General features: G+C 36.7%; 1 protein-coding gene across 8 annotated transcripts in view; it reads right to left on the bottom strand.

Moving 5' to 3' along the window:
• Positions 1–918: 918 nt before the first annotated feature.
• CFAP69 (cilia and flagella associated protein 69) overlaps positions 919–18,203 on the bottom strand; it is a 64,096-nt gene continuing 46,811 nt past the window's right edge. For all 8 annotated transcript variants that reach the window (XM_070467355.1, XM_070467346.1, XM_020914985.2 and 5 more), the window contains 8 exons: positions 17,826–17,907; positions 13,569–13,761; positions 12,366–12,503; positions 11,727–11,803; positions 10,048–10,245; positions 8,256–8,342; positions 6,872–6,976; positions 919–6,377 (listed from right to left, as the gene is read on the bottom strand). In XM_070467355.1, coding sequence (XP_070323456.1) covers positions 6,207–6,377; positions 6,872–6,976; positions 8,256–8,342; positions 10,048–10,245; positions 11,727–11,803; positions 12,366–12,503; positions 13,569–13,761; positions 17,826–17,907 — 1,051 coding nt within the window. In that variant the 3' untranslated portion in view covers positions 919–6,206. The remainder of the gene's footprint in view (positions 6,378–6,871; positions 6,977–8,255; positions 8,343–10,047; positions 10,246–11,726; positions 11,804–12,365; positions 12,504–13,568; positions 13,762–17,825; positions 17,908–18,203) is intronic.

Below are 18,203 nucleotides of genomic sequence, written 5' to 3' on the forward strand. Positions count from 1 at the left end.
AAAAAAAATTTTTTCATCATTCACTTATTCATCCAACACAAATTCATTGAGCTTGGAGGTACACTGCTGAGCAATCCAGACACAATCCTTGCTCCCAGAGTTGTCACTGCTGTGGGACAAAGCTGCAGCAGGAAATAATATTACTAATTCAAAATTACTTTTATGATGTCAAAACACAAGCTTTTTTTTAAAAAAAAAAAAAAAAAAAAAAAGAAATGGTAGCCAGAATAGGGTTGAGCAGGGAAAAATTCATAGTTCTCTTTTTCCTTATTCCAAATCATCAGACTAGTCAGGCAAGACGATGAGCCAAAAAATAAAACCCCAAACCCACCCATTCTTGCAGTGGTGGTATGGTAAAGACTCAATCAGTTTCACAGCTTTATGTATATGCTGAACTCTTATAGCTTAATTCAAAACCAGTTATTTTCCAGAGTGCTGAAAGCTGAGGAGGGAAACAAGATAGCAAAACATATATTGGGAATTCACTGGAAGTCAAGTGGTTGGGACTTCTTGCTTCCACTGCAGGAGACATGGGTTTGATTCCTAGATGGGAAACCAAGATCCCACATGCTTCAAAGCACAGAGAAACAAAACAAATAAAACCATCTAATATTGCTCCCAAAATATTTCTTCATGAGGTGATACAATGGTTAATTTACTGAGTGCCTATGCTTAAAATTCTTCTGCTCTTCCTATAGATTTTTTTTTTAATTTAAATAAGCTTTTTATTTTGGAATAGTTTCAACTTTGCTGAAAAGTTGCAAGCCAGTGCAGAGAGTTCTTATATACGCCTCACCCATTTTTCCATATTGTTAACATCTTACATTAGTCTGGTATGGTTGTCATAACTAATGAACCAGTATTGATACATTCTAAATTAAACTTCATATTTTATTTGAATTCCACTGATTTTCCCCCTTTTATGTCCTCTTGCTCTTCCAGTCTGATGATTTGGAATAAGGGAAAAGAAAACTATGAATTGTTCCCCACTCAACCCTATCCCATCCAGGACACCATTTACATTGAGTTGTCATGTCTCCTTAGACTCTAAGAAGATGTTTTTGATGGCCTTGATAATTCCAGATACTGGCCAGGTATATTGCAGGATGTCCCTCAATTTGGGTTTGCCTGATGTTTCTCTCAGGTTTTGAGGAGGGTTATAGGTTTTGGGGGATGAAAACTACAGAGGTAAAGCACTGTTCTCAACACTTCATATCAAGGGTACATGCTGTCTACATGACATACCCCACAGATGGTGTTTAACCTTGGCTAAGGTAGTATTTGGGCTTCCCAGGTGACACTAGTGGTAAAGAACCTATCTGCCAGTGCAGGAGGCATAAGAGATGCCAGTCTGATCCCTGGGTTGGGAAGATCTCCTGGAGGAGGGCATGGCAACCCACTTCAGTATTCTTGCCTGGAGAATCCCATAGGGAGAGGAGCTTGGCAGCCTACACAGTCCATAGGGTCACAAAGAGTCAGACACGACTGAAGTGACTTAGTATGCAAGGTAGTATTTACCAGATTTCTTGACTATAAAGTTACTTTCCCTTCTCTTTCTATGTTGTATTCTTTAAAGCAAGGCATTAAGGATAACCCACACTTTAGGGAATGGGAAGTTATGTTACATTTCCTTGAAAAGGAACTCTACATAAATATAAGTGGTCATGAAACATGGCTGCCAATGACTAATGTAAGCTTAGGCTGTGTTGGCCGCAGGTGAGTAAAAATGAGAGGGACTAGTTTTATTATACCCTCTATGTATCTATGTTAAACCTGTAAATTTTTTGTTTGGTTCTGTTGGTCTCAGTATAGAGGAATACTAACAAATTTCAGCACTTCAGAAAGAGCTGGCCAGATTCATAGTCTGGAATGATTAAATAAACTGGATATTTGGCCCCCAAAGACTTAGGGCGAACATCATAGTTTTTACCCTGTGATATGAAATGTACCCTGTGTTCCAGAAGCAGACTGAGGAACAGAAGAACAATAATTGTTCACCTAATTATTCACTAGTTTTCATCCAATATGAGCAAGCACTGGCTGAAAGGATCTAATCATGTAATGAACTCCTCCCTCATGTGGTAAAATTCTCATTATTGAACAGTGTTGAAGCCACTTTCATCTGGGCTCCTAAACTCCATTTTTATTTTCTTGACTATTTTTTCATTTAGTTTATTAGGAAAAGTTTGGGAGATAAAATTTTGTCTCACTTGACTCATGGAAGGAAATATACTATCTACCTTTCAGCCAAGCTGGATGAGCTCAGGAGTGATGTAGTGGGAGCACAGATGTGAGGAGAGACTGAGACTTGTTAGAATTAGTGACAATGTCAGAGAGGGACTGATTTGCTGGCTCACTGCTGGGTGCCTAGAACTATAATATGGGATCTTGGATATTGTCTGTCTACCAAGTACAAGTGTCTGGATTAAGCAACCTTACTACCCTTCATCCACATACATTTCTTCCTCTGTTAAATGGCTGCTAGGTAATAACCTACACTATTTTACCTTTCCTCTTTCTGATGGGTGAGACTTACAACAACAGGGAGAAATTCTACAGAAGGCACAGATTTTTTTGATTACAGTCAGTCCTAATAAATCTGGAGATACCAAGTTGTACTATATACAAAAAATGATATTCACCCAAGTAATATCAATCTATTTCTACTCTCTGGTCATATTAATGTAGTAGTACTTATGCCTCATTTTAGAGAAAGTCTACCACTCTTATGAAGTGAATGCATCTGAACTACCATAATGTGTTTGTGTTTAGCATTCCCTGTATAGTGTTTTGTTGGTTGAACCTTCTCTTTGAGTTCAGGACTTTGCTGTATTTGCATAAGTTGGGGGAAAGGCTGCCAGGAACTGGGGCTACCATCACACTTATTCAGTAATTAACTAAGGTGTTGGTTACCACAATGAATGAGATATGGTCTCTGTCTTGTCTTTAGGGAGCTTGGAATCTGAGGAAGGAATTTATGGTCTACAAAATGGGGTAAACATTCCTTTATCTTAGTCACAGACACTTCATCTCTGTTCTGTACGCATCTCAGATGTACCCAAAGTGTATCTGGTGCTTTTTGTATGGGCCATCTCACTGTTGCATGTTCCTTTCCACATCCATTCTTGTGTCTCAGTAATTCCCCTTTGCATGTGTGCGTGCATGCTAAGTTGCTTCAGTCATGTCCAACTCTTTTTGACTCTTCTGGACTGTAACCCTCCAGGCTCCTCTGTCCATGGGATTCTCCACACAAGGATACTGGAGTGGGTTGCTATGCCTGTCTAGAGGATCTGCCTGACAGATTGAACCCATGTCTCTTAAGTCTCCTGCATTGGCAGACAGGTTCTTTACCACTAGCACCACTTGGGAAGCCCCAACTCCCCTTTACATGGAACCTTTGTGCTTAGGACTGCCTGTGAAGAAGATGAACAAATTTTGCCTTCTGTTGTCCTCTTGGGGGTGGTGGTAATAGAGAAAGGGGTTCAAGGGAAGACAAAGCTCACTGATAAGCTGATGCATATTATGTACCCCTATGAACCACAGGAGAGTGGGCAGCCAGGCCAGGGTGAGAGGGCACTGGCAACAGATTCTAAATAGAACATAATCAATAGCTGCCATTTCTTCTCTTGTTGCAAATGCTACTATCCTCACAGAGGGAATAATGAAAAATTCCTGGAGGAATGTGAGTTGGTGGAGGAAGTGTAAGGGGAAGAAGGAGGAGAAAGTAGGAGAGGGTGGGCCCAGTGGGGTGTTGGAACCCTCTTTTATTTGATAATGCAAGTGGATCCTATGCATGTCTTCCCAACTCTGCATTCAGTAGCACCATGTTGGTAGCTTGAAATTGGTCATCCTGCAAATATTTATATCATGCAAATTGGCAAACACTATATATAAGATCTTTTCCCCCTTGAAGAGCTGGTTGTTATACATTTAACCAGTACACTGCTATGTGCACCCTATGGGCCTAGAGACTAGACTCAAATTCCAACATATTTTCCTTTCTGAGGAAACAGATTCTTGTCTCTCCCAGCCCTGGAACTCAAATTTGCAGCTTCCTGAGTGAAGAAGGGGGTTGATGGGGTTTCAGGCTTTGGAAACACATAATGACACACAGGGACACACACACATATTGCTCTACATCCAAGATTAAGGGATCTACCTCTATTTGGCAAGATACCTCCACCACCAAAAATGTTTCCCTCCATACCCCCTTTCCATCCCCATTAAAGAGAAGTATCATTGGGATTTATTTATATATTAAGTTAAAATAGATAGCTAATGGGAAATTGCTGTATAGTGCAGGGAACTCAGCCTGGTGCTCTGTGACAATCTAGAGAGGTGGGATGGGGTGAGAGGTGGGAGGGATCTTAAATAGGGAGGGGACATGTGTATACCTATGACTGATTCATGTTGATGTATGGCAGAAACCAACACATGGAGGTCAAGAAGCAATAGTCAGAACTGGACATGGAACAATGGACTGGTTCAAAATTGGGAAAGGAGTACGACAAGGCTGTGTATTGTCACCCTGCTTAATTTCTATGCAGAGTACATCATGTGAAATGCTGGGCTGGATGAATAACAAGATCAAGATATCTGGGAGAAATATCAATAACCTCAGATATGCAGATGATACCACCCTAATGGCAGAAAGCAAAGAGGAACTTAAGAGCCTCTTGATGAAGGTGAGAGAGGAGAGTGAAAAAGCTGGCTTAAAAGTCAACATTCAAAAAACGAAGATCATGGCATTTGGTCCCATTACTTCATGGCAAATAGATGAGGAACAAGTGGAAACAGTGGCAGACTTTATTTTCTTGGGCTCCAGAATCACTGCAGCTGTGAAATTAAAAGACACTTGTTCCTTGGAAGAAAATCTATGATAAACCTAGACAGCATATTGAAAAGCAGAGACATCACTTTGCGGACAAAGGTCCATATAGTCAAATCTGCGGTTTTTCCAGTAGTCATGTACATATCTGAGAGTTGGACCATAAAGAAGGCTGAGCACTGAAGAACTCTGCTTTCAAACTGCTGGAGATGACTCTTGAGAGTCTCTTGGACAGCACGGAGATCACACCAATCAATCCTAAAGGAAATCATCCCTGAATATTCATTGGAAGGACTGATGCTGGAGCTGAAGCTCCAATAGTTTGGCCATCTGATGTGAAAAGCTGACTCATTGGAAAAGACCCTGATGCTGGGAATGACTGAGGGCAAGAGAAGAAGGAGGTGACAGAGGATGAGATGGTTGGTTGGCATCACTGACTCAATGGACATGAGTTAGAGCAAACTCTGTGAGATAGTGAAGCACAGGGAAGCCTGGTGTGCTGCAGTCCATGGGGTCACAAAGAATCAGACATGAGTGAGCAACTGAACAACAACACAACATTGTAAAGCAATTTTCTTCCAATTAAATATAAATAAATTTTTTAAAAACCATCTTTATTTTTAATTTTTATTGTTTAGCTTATAACTAACATTTGGTTTTTATAGGAGAAGAACTTTTACTTTGACCAACATATTTGCTGCAAAATTTTTGCTGCCCATACTTACATATATTTATAACAACTTACGTACTGATCCTGATTTCCCACTCTACCCATATGCTTTAGATGGGACTGGCCTCCTTCAGGCTCTGGGTGTAAGCAGTTCTCAGATCTGGCTAAGGTCATGATGAATGGTTCAGGAGTGGGTATGTGGCCAGTCAGATGTCCCAAGATGCAGAGACAGTTGCAGAGAGTGTTGAGAGGTAGGCGTGCACTCTTTCCTACTGGATATCAACCTGGGAGAATATAATTCAGGAGCTTCTAGGAAAAGAGAAGAGCCTACTCACAGAGGTTCAGTTCCTGGATCCAACAATACCTTTAATTAGTTTTATATTTGATTTTTGTTGTGTTTTTTTTGGTTTTGCTTTTTGGCTCAAACCAGTTGGAGCTGCTCACATCAGCTGAAAGAGTTTTAACTGATACAATATGTTTTACAATTTTCAGTTAAGAGGACTGTAATCTCTAGAAAGAAATTGATGACAACTTTTCTCAAAGTATATGTTGATATTTTCAGTAAAAATACATTATATGCCCTTACTTTTATTTTTAATAGTATTTTACTAAAATATTTACTCTAAAATGGTTGCTTTACATTTATATATAAGGATATTTAGCTAAAAATTATAAGTGGAATTTATTACAAAAACCCTTTAGAGTATTTTATGTGGGCTCACTCTTCTTTGGCTCATCCACAGTTTTTACTGCTTTCACCCTCTGTAAGGCTCCTCCTCGAATAGGCAGTTTCTTAAGAGCAATATCTGTATCAGCCAGAGGTCCTCCCACTAATCGGGCAGGAGTGCTTTCCACTGTTACTACCCCACCAGAGGGCACCTATAAAAGCAAAATTAAACATTTAAGAGTCCATTTATAAAAATTTTCACTAAGAGGGAAATCTATTCGTCCTTTATCAAACTTTGGAAAAGACACAAAATGCACATAGTAACTAGGAGGCAGTGGGTAATAATGGAAAAATCAGGGCTTTGGGGTCTTTGCAATCAGGGCCAAATTATGTCCAGAAGAGGACACCAAGAACACCGGCATATGGCATGGATCTATTTGCCAAGCAAAGGAGGCACTGCACGCTTCCTGTCAATGAGGTGTGGAGCCCTACCTTGACCAGTGTTTGCAGCAGTTTCTTGGGAATCCTGGAGGGCTGGGTCTGGTCTAAACCAGCACTAGGTAAGGGCAGGGATAAACATGCCTTAACTACTTGACATTTTAACAGCAAAAAGAAAAAGTATGAGACAGAACCTCATGGAAATAACATTATTTCAGAACTAAATTCAATATCTATTAAGAAAAGTTATGGAGAAAAAAATTCTTACTGTTGCATTAAGGCCTTTAATATCTGTCCTGTGAAATGTTGCATTTTGTGGTCTTTCACCATATCTAGAGGATTCTATAGCTTTCTCTTGAAGTCTTTTTGTTTTCTGAAGATTTTTAAATTAGAAAGAAAATAAAATTGTTATTAAAGCATTAACTATGGTACTTACAAATAAGTACACAAAATATATTTGTGTCTGGTTTATAATTTATTAGCACTAGATCCAGCATTTATTCACTTGGGCTAAGAAAATAGTTATTAGGAAGTTATATCCTTTGCACATTGCAGGAAACAACTAAAAATGTTACTGAGATTTCCAGAGGTACTGGCACTATATGACCAAGGGATAAAGAAGTTCCTAAGGAAATCAGGCTCAATTTTTTGCACATGGTTGAATAAACTACTAAATTTACAATAGATGAAGCATGTTTTCAAATTATTTTGTACAAATACTAATCCAGTACACTTAAATGTTTCAAGAATTCAGAATGATGCAGACTATATAATTTGCTGTAGCTACCTTCAAATTCAATAGTTGAGGCAGTAGAACAGGTGAAATCCTAGGTAACAACTGATCTGTGTGGAAGGGTTTTCATAAACTCTTCCTTAAGAGTACAGGTAGTTATGGGGCTATCTTGTAAATAACATTGGGAAGAACTTTTCATGAGAAGGAGGAGACATGGTATCTTGAATAAGCTTGTTCTTAATTTTGGTTTTGCTATCTTAATATGGTTCCACTATTTTCGTGAGCTAATATATAATTTTATGATTTCATATTTAGAGGAAAAATTATAACATTATGTAAAAGTGTATCCCAAGCACAAATGGAAAAGTTGGAAAAAAGTAATAAGATTTTGGAACTCTGTGGTGTTCTTATATTTAAAATGAACAATTAGCATTATAAACTTTTTAGATTACTTTCAAGCTTATTGCTGAAGCGGGTTGTCACATTTTCTCGAAGGGGTGTTTATCTCAAATTCCTATTTAAGCTTTAAATGTTTCTTGTGGTGGCCACAGGGAAAACATCCTTGATCGAGAGGGCAATATGGACAGTTGTTTTTTGTGTCCTTCTCTCTGCTCCTTACAGAAAGGATCAGTGAATAAGAAGGCTCAGAATGGAAAGCAGGAGCACACTTCTGCTTATTCCTGACTAACTCTCATCTCTTTTATGCAAACCAGGAACACCATCCCTGCTAAGCCAAATGAAACTCAGAGTGGTATCTTCTGGAACTGTGAAAAATGCTTAGTTTCAGTTATCATCCTAAACTGCAAATGAGGATCAACAGTGTTTGTATCCCACAGAAAGATCAACAGAAAAAGGTGAATGAATATTTCCCTGAAAAATTCTGTTTGTTGTGGATATCATAATATTTAAAAAGTCCTACCTTTAATGTTTTAGCATTTGATGTTCTGGCCAAGAAATTTTCCCATGATTTATTAGCCAATTCTCTTTGCTTGTGTGTGGCTTGTATCTGAAATGAGAAAGATAATTAAGAGTTCCAGTTTCTATGAAATGATACCAAAGGGCTTGAATACCTCTATTCTGAAGAAAGAGCTAGTTTTTGCCAACATAAATTTTAAGGCCAACTAGCAAAAAGGTTAGAGTTTAACAACTTAAATAACGAAAGTCTTAAAATGAAAAAAAAAATCCTTTCCTCACTATATAGCCAAGGTTTGAACTGCTTCCCATGAAATGTAATGAAAAACTGTTGTTATAAAAATATAAAATATGAGAATAACAATAATCATTCTCAGCAAGACTGTTTTAAATAAGTGTTACTTGCAAAAACAGAGTATAATCCAGAGCAAGTTACATAAATGACCCAACAGCAAATTCACAGGAGAAAATAAAGAGATTTCTGCTGCCACTGATAATAGTTTAGGCAAGATTATATTGGTGGAGTGTCTTCTAATTTATGACTTCAGCAAGATAAGCAATTTTGTGAGTGCTGAGTTTGTTGTGGAGTTACAGTCTAGGGAAATACTACTGACAAACTACAAAGACTGTAGTTCTCAACAGACTCTCCACTAAATATATAATCAGAAAACACATGCCCTTGGTTGGTATGTAGTATATTATTAAGCTTAAGTTATGAACCTAAGAGTATTTAATTAAACAACTGCTAAAAAATAAGTGGGGTCAGAGCCATGATAACAAATCAGCGATAATCAGCAAATCAGCAATAGCTAGTTCACACAGCAGAATACTGCCACTCAATAGAACCAATGAGAAGCAGAACTTCCAACAGGGGTGCTCCACTAAAGATCAAAGGAACGGCTTAAATGGCAGCATCCTTGCAATAAAAACTCTCCAACAAATAAAAGTTTTAAGAAGGGAGGTATCTAAGATGGAGCAGAATTTATAGGTGGATGCTAAGTTCCACTAGACTGAAGATATAAACATTTAATAGTATAAGTGAAAAGATCAGGCAATAGAAAAACACTTTTGGAAATCACCTTGCTGCTACTGCTACTGCTAAGTCACTTCAGTCATGTCCGACTCTGTGCGACCCCACCTTAAAGAGGTCTAAATATTTAACTTTAGTCATAAAGGATCACCAAGCAGCAATGGGGAGTCTATATCATCTCAGCATTGGTGGACAAGTTCACTTAGTCACTTAATCTGTTTGCTCAAAAACTTCAGATGTGTTGTTTCTCACCTGTGTAAAGCTTTGGGAAAAAATGGCTTATATTTTCCCAACAGGCTTTTTCTGACTAGCTCAAGTCAGAGAGCGCATTTACAGAGGGCTCACAGTATGTGATCTGGCACTGAGGTGGGGAGATGTGCCTGTGGTTGGCATGCTAATGAGGGCCTGTCACAGAGTGAGGGACTTTCTCGTTGAGGTTAAACCTACAGTCACAGAGATACACTGTTTGTCGGAATTTTCTAAATGTGTGCACTTAAATAGACCACAATTTTTGAAACTCTGACATTTCAAAAATGGAAATGTAAGCCTTTAGAAATAAAACTATAATGTCATAGACCAGCATTGACTACAGTAGTTGAATTTCAAGCTATTCACTCCATGTTTTCTTTCAGTCTGTACAAAGACACAGAAAGTAACTATAAAAGAAAATCACAAAATGACTCTTAAGTGCTGAAGCATTCACAAGTAAGGCAAATACATGTTAGGGATAATTTCAACTAGTTTATATGCTGAAATTATTTTGGCTTACTTTTGCATATACTTTTTGTTCATTTTGCACATCTTGGCGTGCTTGGCTTTCAATCATCTCACTTTGCAGAGAAACAACCATCTTTCCAATATTTTCTGATGCTGCTGTAATAGATTCCAAAATTTTTTTGTCTGTGGTGACTGGTCTTAGCTTTTCTAATTTTATTTCTTCATATATTTCATTCCATATTTCTCCAATCTGTTATAGCAAAGTTTTAAAAAGTTTTAAAAAGTTAAATTAACCAAAAATAAATGATACACATTTAGGTAACCTAAAATGTATTTGAGTGATCATTCCAAAGTTAACACTTACTGAACCAGCTTTTCCTAACTTACTCTTTGGGAGTAAGTGGCATTGGGAATGATCTGGGGCAACAGTTACATTTGAGTATTCAGGAATCACTTACCTAATGTTTTTCAATGATAAGTATTCACAGAGAAGGCTCTACTATCTAAGTGTAGTTCATTGCCATCATCACTGCTCTCTCCTTTTATAGTCACTGTTTTCACAGCTGCACAAATTGTTGCTTTACTCTCATCCTCCTGAAGTACTGATGTTTTCCTTCCTAAAGCCCTATTTGAAGGCTGAGTCAAGATGAATTTGTAGAACAGTGAAGATGGAGATTTCTGGAATCTTGGTACCTAGTCACCTGAGAAATAGGGCCTTGTCCCTCATCTTCTAGCTAAGGTAATACTTGACCTAAAACTCTTAACATGTTGATTTCATCATGCTGTAGCTCCACCTCATATACTGGGATATATGGAAATTACTGCATTTGAGTATGTTTAAGTTTAGAGGAAAAAGATATGCATCCAGGATATGGGTAAAATTAAGCCTTGCTTTCCCTTTTTAAATAGAGATTTCTTCATTTACAGCATTCAATACATAGTACTAATATTAGAAGAGAATGTTTACTTGAAAAGGCTTTCCTAAAAGTTTAAAGGCATTTATTTACCAAAAAGTATATAACCAGCAAAGTAAGCAACCCAGGACTATTAATTGATATTTGACCACTGAATAATGTAATGATAAAACAACACTTTAATAAGTATTAATAATTTATTTTAATAAGTAATAATTCATTCAATTCTAGCTCTTTTTTAAAAAATAATTTTTTAAACTTTTGACTGCACTGAGTCTTCGTTGCTGCGTGTGGGCTTTCTCTAGTTGCTAAGAGCTAGGGCTACTCTTCATTGCTGTGCACAGGCTTATCACTGCAGTGGCTTCTTCTGTTGCAAAGCACAGGCTCACTCTAGAGCACAGGCTTAGTAGTTGCGGCACCGGGCTTAGCTGCCCTGTGGCATGTGGGATCTTCCCGGACCAGGGATCGAACCTGTGTCCCTAGCATTGACAGGTAGATTCTTAACCACTGGACCACCAGGGAAGTCCCAATTCTAGCTCTAAATATCCTCTTAAAGAGAAGAAATTATATTTTAAAGATTCTGTTAGGCTTCTATGTCAGTAATGTCTATCTTCCTTTATAAACTAAAAGTTGGATGAAATCTTATCCCATGGAAATACCCAATCAATTAATTGTATGCTCCTTGAATAGTATCAGATGTAAAATGAAAAATAAAAGCTACATAGTATGTGGATTATTGCTCACAAATATGAATAGATCTTTCCCAACTGATGACTTGCATACTAGATTTTAATAACAAGGCTAAGAAGATACTCACTTTAAAATCAAGGTATCTATGTATGATACATAGAGTGACAAAATCTTCAGCAGATAAGCCAGGTAAATTTTCAAAATCTAAACAAAGTTTATAAAGAGAGAATTACTTTAACTGAGCAAGTAATTCTAAAAGGCATATATCTATCATAAAAATGCAAATGATTCCTTTTGATTTCATCCTGATTCATGAAAATGTTACTTCTGTGAACTTCTGACTTCTTCTGTAACAAACCTCTGCCAGGTCATCCTCATGTAGTCATGAAAAGAGGAACACTTTCTGTGCTGTGGTCAGACCATGATCCTGTACTTTCATAGTCTGAGGAGTGAGGACTTCTTTCTTAATAAGAAGCGAAGTTAAGCCCTCAGGTGATTCAGAATTCTAGTATTTACGTCTAATCATCTAAACCAACTGTCTTTGATCCTGACTGTACTCTGGAATTGCCTGGGGAGCTTAAAAAATACTGATGCCTTCCCCCAAATCCAGAGCTCAAGGGGGCAGCTGGTGCATTGTGATAACAATGGAATATGCACTTGTCTATATAAAGGGACTTTTTTCCATCATGTTTGAGAAATGGACTCCAAAGTGAAATCAATTCACAACACTCAGCAAAGAGAGGCACTTTAGAATTTGACTTCTTACCTAGTTTACCCAACACAGCATAAATTTTTGCTCTGATGTTCTCAGCAACATCCATAACTGCAACAGTTGGGCAGTTAGCAGGCAGTGGTATGATTTTTTGCTCTTCTTGGAAACTAGTAAATAGAGGTTTCTTTGTATCTGATCATTGGATATCATAAAAATATAGAGAGGACAGATAAAAATTGTAGTAAATTAACAATTTTAAGATTTTAGTTTAGACATCATAAAATATACAAAAATATTGCAACAGAATACAGTACTGCCTGATACATGATTTCTCTTTTAAAAACATAAGTAATCAGCAATTTTTCCCCATTCTGTTGGAAAAATTTAATTTTTTTACTATTTTTGTAAAGTATAAAAATTTCACAAAATTACCTTTTTAGAAGTGAAACTTTCACATAAAAAAACTTTTCTAATTTTGAGATCCAGAAACTGAACATGTCAGTTTAACAATGATTTAATCTCCTGTTTGCTTTTGGTTTCTATATGTTATCATATAAATATAAAAACTATTTTATGATATTATGGGTTAGAAGTTAGAATACAATAAAAATGGATTGAAGAGAGAATTACCAGGAGTTAAAGGGGAAGTATTTTCACTTAAAAATAAACAATACTAACATATGAAATTATAATAAGAATCATAAGAGGTTTAGAAAATGTAATATAGCACTATAGAATAGATAAATGAAATATAAATTCTGGTACTATAAACTTCATTAATTTAGAGTCTAGTCAATAAATTTATGGCCATCAGTTTATTTTTATTTAGAAAAGTTTCCTCCTTTACATAAAAAGTAAACTATAAATGAGAATCAACAGAAATGTACAAAATACTATAAAAATTGTTCTTAAGCACTCCACTTATATCTCAAATTTTATTGGTAAATGAAATATTACTGAATATACTTACAAAAGCAGATAACCCAAAGAAAGTTCTTTAGGAAGTCCTGTTAAGATTTTTTTTCAAGTTAAAGAATACAATCAAATACCATTTCCTGAAAATATTCTATAAAAACATGACCCTGCTACTAATTTACTCAGTTTTCTTTCAATCATTCATAATTTATGATAGCAACTTCTGCAGACCCCTGTGAAAAGAACTTCAAACAAAGAGGTAGAAGTCCCCATACTTTCCTAATGTCTCCTCTTAAAAATACGGATCTAATTATTTCTACAAACAATTACAAATACACTTACCAACAATCTTCCCATATTTATCACGTTTTACTCCTAGTTCTTTTTCTTCCTTTCTCCACAATTTAATTAAAAGACTAGCAGCTGTCTGGTCCTTCTTCCCTCGCCAAGCATTGACATGAGCCGCAGTTTTGGGATTATCACAAAATTCAACCATTATTCCAAGTATTAGACTGCAGAATTTTTTTTGGTTCAACTTTTGCAAGGAAAAAGAAAAAGAAAAATGTTGCAATAAATAAATAAATATTTTTAAATAAAAAAATTAAAATTTTGAGAATTATTGTCTTTAAAAAGAGAAATATTTGTGTTAATCAGTAGGTTTTTTCCTAAATGATTGCCTTATAAAATTAAGACTCTAAGTATGATCTGTGACCATCTCCTGTTAAAATAGATACCATTGTAATGAGTTCATTTTCAAACAATAGGGACTTTCAAAAAATAGAAATAAAAAGATTGAATATAATTCTGATGAAGTCATAAACACATCATGAAGCAAAATGTCATTGATTTAGCTGAATAGGAAAAAGAAATATTGAAATAAAGTGGAGCAAGGTCATTTGTGCTATACACAGACTGCAATTATAGGATCTTTGCAATTTACCTGGTTTATTAAAGTTTAAGACATCCTCGCTGTAACCTCATTGTTATTAAGAGACTAACTGATGGTAACTCCAAGTGGCAGTCACATGTGAAAATAAATCAAAATGAAGTATAATTTTGTAGTTTGAAATTCAGCAACCATTAAAGAGTATACCAGCACTTAAGAAAAATTATCTTATTAAGCATATTTCCTGTTTTTCTACAAATAGTTTTCAGCAAACTAAAATTTAGGTATCAGTTCAGTTCAGTTCAGTCGCTCAGTCATGTCCGACTCTTTGCAACCCCATGAATCACAGCACGCCAGGCCTCCCTGTCCATCACAAACTCCCGGAGTTTACTCAAACACATGTCCATCGAGTTGGTGATGCCATCCAACCATCTCATCCTCTGTCGTCCCCTTCTCCTCCTGCCCCTAATCCCTCTCAGCATCAGGGTCTTTTCCATTGAATCAACTCTTCACGTGAGGTGGCCAAAGTATTGGAGTTTCAGCTTCAGCATTAGTCCTTCCAATGAACACCCAGGACTGATCTGCTTTAGGATGGACTGGTTAGATCTCCTTGCAGTCCAAGGGACTCTCAAGAGTCTTCTCCAACATCACAGTTCAAAAGCATCAATTCTTCAGCACTCACCTTTCTTCACAGTCCAACTCTCACATCCATACATGACCACTGGAAAAACCATAGCCTTGACTAGACGGACTTTTGTTGGCAAAGTAACGTCTCTGCTTTTTAATATGCTATCTAGGTTGGTCATAACTTTCCTTCCAGGGAGTAAGCGTCTTTTAATTTCATGGCTGCAATCACCATCTGCAGTGATTTTGGAGCCCCCCAAAATAAAGTCTGACACTGTTTCCACTGTTTCCCCATCTATTTCCCATGAGATGATGAGACCAGATGCCATGATCTTAGTTTTCTGAATGTTGAGCTAAGCCAACTTTTTCACTCTCCTCTTTCACTTTCATCAAGAGGCTTTTTAGTTCCTCTTCACTTTCTGCCATAAGGGTGGTGTCATCTGCATATCTAAGATTATTGATATTTCTCCCAGCAATCTTGATTCCAGCTTGTGAGAAGTCCAAATAGACCAAAGGCGTCCACACAGTCATGGCTTCATTTTTGGTTGAGAAACTCTTACAGTGTACTGATAATAGAATATGGCAAAAGAAACATGTAACCTGTTGTCTGAATTATAAATATTATCAGTTTCCTGTTAGATTAAATTATGGATATTACCTGCTTTAGAGAGTTATTATAACTTAAATGGGGTTTCCCTGGTGGTTCAGCAGTGACGAGTCCTCCTGCAGTGCAGGAGCTACAGGAGACACGGGTTCAATCACTGGGTTGGGAAGATCCTCTGGAGGAGGGCATGGTAACCCACTCCAGTATTCCTGCCTGGAGAATCCCATGGACAAGAGTAGACGGGAGGGCTACAGCCCATAGGGTCACAAAGAGTCAGACACAATTGAAGCAACTTAGCACACATGCACGCATGAGTTATATGAGGCTGCTCAGACAGTAAAGAATCTGCCTGCAATGCAGGAGACCTGGGTTCAGTCTTTAGGTTGGAAAGATCCCCTGGAGAAGGGCATGGCAACCCATTCCAGTATTCTTGCCTGGAAAATTTCATGGACTGAGAAGCCTGGCGGACTACAGTCTATAGGGTCGCAAAGAGTCAGACATGACTGAGTGACTAACATACACACACACTGTCACATGGTAAATTCTCAGTAATATTTAACCTTTATGAGAAATTATTATTACAGACTGAATAAATATTTTAACAGATTGTATTAAGCACAATCCTCAATCAAGTGAGTTTTTCATTCCTCTACTTCACTTTGGGAATCCCTGAGGGCTCAGCGGTAAAGAATCTACTTGCAATGTAGGAGACATGGGTTCGATCCCTGGATTAGGAAGATTCTCTGGAGAAGAAAATAGTAACCCACACCAGTAATCTTGCCTGGGAAATCTCATGGACAGAGGAGCCTGGTGGGCTACAGTCCATGGAGTCACTGAGTCAGATATGACTTAACAACTAAAGCTACCACCACATACTTCACTTTTAGGAGGGAGGCAAATGTCAATGGTTGAAGTTTATATAGAAACTTCATTAAAGATTATTTGTAATTTATAATTAGCTTGGTTGGTTTAATCCACATTAAGGACAATCTAATAATTACATTCAAGAAAACACAGCAAAAATATGTCGGAAACTATTCAAACCACTGCATGTATATGTATACACACATGTGCATAATTACTCATACAATCCTAGCAACAGTGCATGAGGTAAATAATACTATTATCTATATTTTATAGATGAAGAAATTGATAACAGAGATGTTAAATAATTTGTCAAAGTTACACAGCTAACAACTCCCGGAGGCCTCAATTAGACTGATTCCAGTCTGTGCTCACAGTCACTGTGCTATATGGCTTCTCCTACCAGTCTTCATGTCTTTCCATCCAGAAACCCTAATGGTGAAGGAGAATGAATACAAGTAAGAAATGTCTTTTAAGTCTTCTATATAATGTTAAAATAAAATTTAATTACTTAATATATATATATATGTGCATAATATCATTCCTTACTTCCAAATATTAAGTAGAAGCCACATTCCAGGAAGATATGCCAAATTAATTCTGTAGCTTTGAGAATTCCCTGACACTGACCATGTGCTTCTAGATATACTCTAGTCAGAGAAACATGGTGAGATATATGTCATTTAGGACTGCCTAAGTAGAGCTATGCATACATCCTCTATTATGCTCAATTTTCTGAACTTTCAAAGGGTTTCTGCTTATGACTCATTCAAGGTGGGTTATTTTTATTTTTATAATTATTATTTACCTATTTTTTGTTTCTAGTATTTTATATCTAATGAGCTTGCTATGATCTCTAGTGTCAGCTAATTTTTTTTTCAGAGAGATGTGTGTGCTGTGTGCTTGCTCTCATCTCTAGTGTCGACTAATTTTCTTTCAGAGAGCTGAAAGGACACAAATAACTTTAGTATCTTTGCTAAGTTAAAGTAGGTTTGTTATTCTGTTAATAATATCAAGAATGGTGGCAATCACAGGCAGTGACATACCTAGAACTCTGCATGAGAATATCTCTCAGAGTTTTACTGAAACAAAAGTATACCTTTTCTTTTATATCACCTTAACTATGGACCCACTTAGAATTGAGGCTAGGAGGGGATTACTGTAAGGATAAATGAGTCTTTGCCATTCTTCTCATCTGCCTTTCTGGATCATTCTATGATACACTAGAGTCTTCACTTTACCTACAAATCATAGTTTTTTTTTAAATGTTGCTCTTTCCTTGTTTGTAAAGCTAGAGGTTATTAGTAAATGATTATTGATTTTGAAGTAGTCTAGCTCTTTCTTTAATTTTGTGGGGAAAAATCCACATAAAACAAATTCCCTGCTGTCATGTGTTTCGGAACATTCATCTAAGTAAACCAATTTCTTCACTGAAGGAATTTTCAGACTCTTTATTATGCCAATGCACATTATGGAACTCCAGGAGGGATTTTTGTTTAAAACAAACATTTAAACACTATTTGGGGGCACACGTAATCACAGGGTAGTGTTTTGTGATACTCAGTTTGGAAAGAGCTAATAAAGACATATTTAATTTTTGTTAAACAGTTATTATACTTACTGCTAATAAATCCAAAAGGAGAAAAATGCCTTCTTTTTCAAGAAAGTAATCCTCTGAGGGGTAACATCCCAAAATGCAGCACCTTAAATAAAAAGGAAGGTAATAACTTAACAAGGCTTTATTGTTAAATTCAATTTGTGAGTTTATTTCTATCAAAAATATCTTTTCAAGGAATATTTTTCTTCATTCTCTCACATCAGTTTATTTCTTTGCTTAAATATTGAAATTTGAAGAGACTTTGCCAGTGTAGTTTAATTTCAACTATTTAAAAACTAATCTCAATTGTTTTTCATTACTGCCTTTTTTCTGTGATGCAATATTCTCCTTTGTTTTCCCAATATTAATTATTCCTAAAGGTCTCCTCTGGTTGCTCTATTA

Source organism: Odocoileus virginianus, chromosome 1 (genome assembly GCF_023699985.2).
Source record: "Odocoileus virginianus isolate 20LAN1187 ecotype Illinois chromosome 1, Ovbor_1.2, whole genome shotgun sequence".
NCBI lineage: Eukaryota > Metazoa > Chordata > Mammalia > Artiodactyla > Cervidae > Odocoileus > Odocoileus virginianus.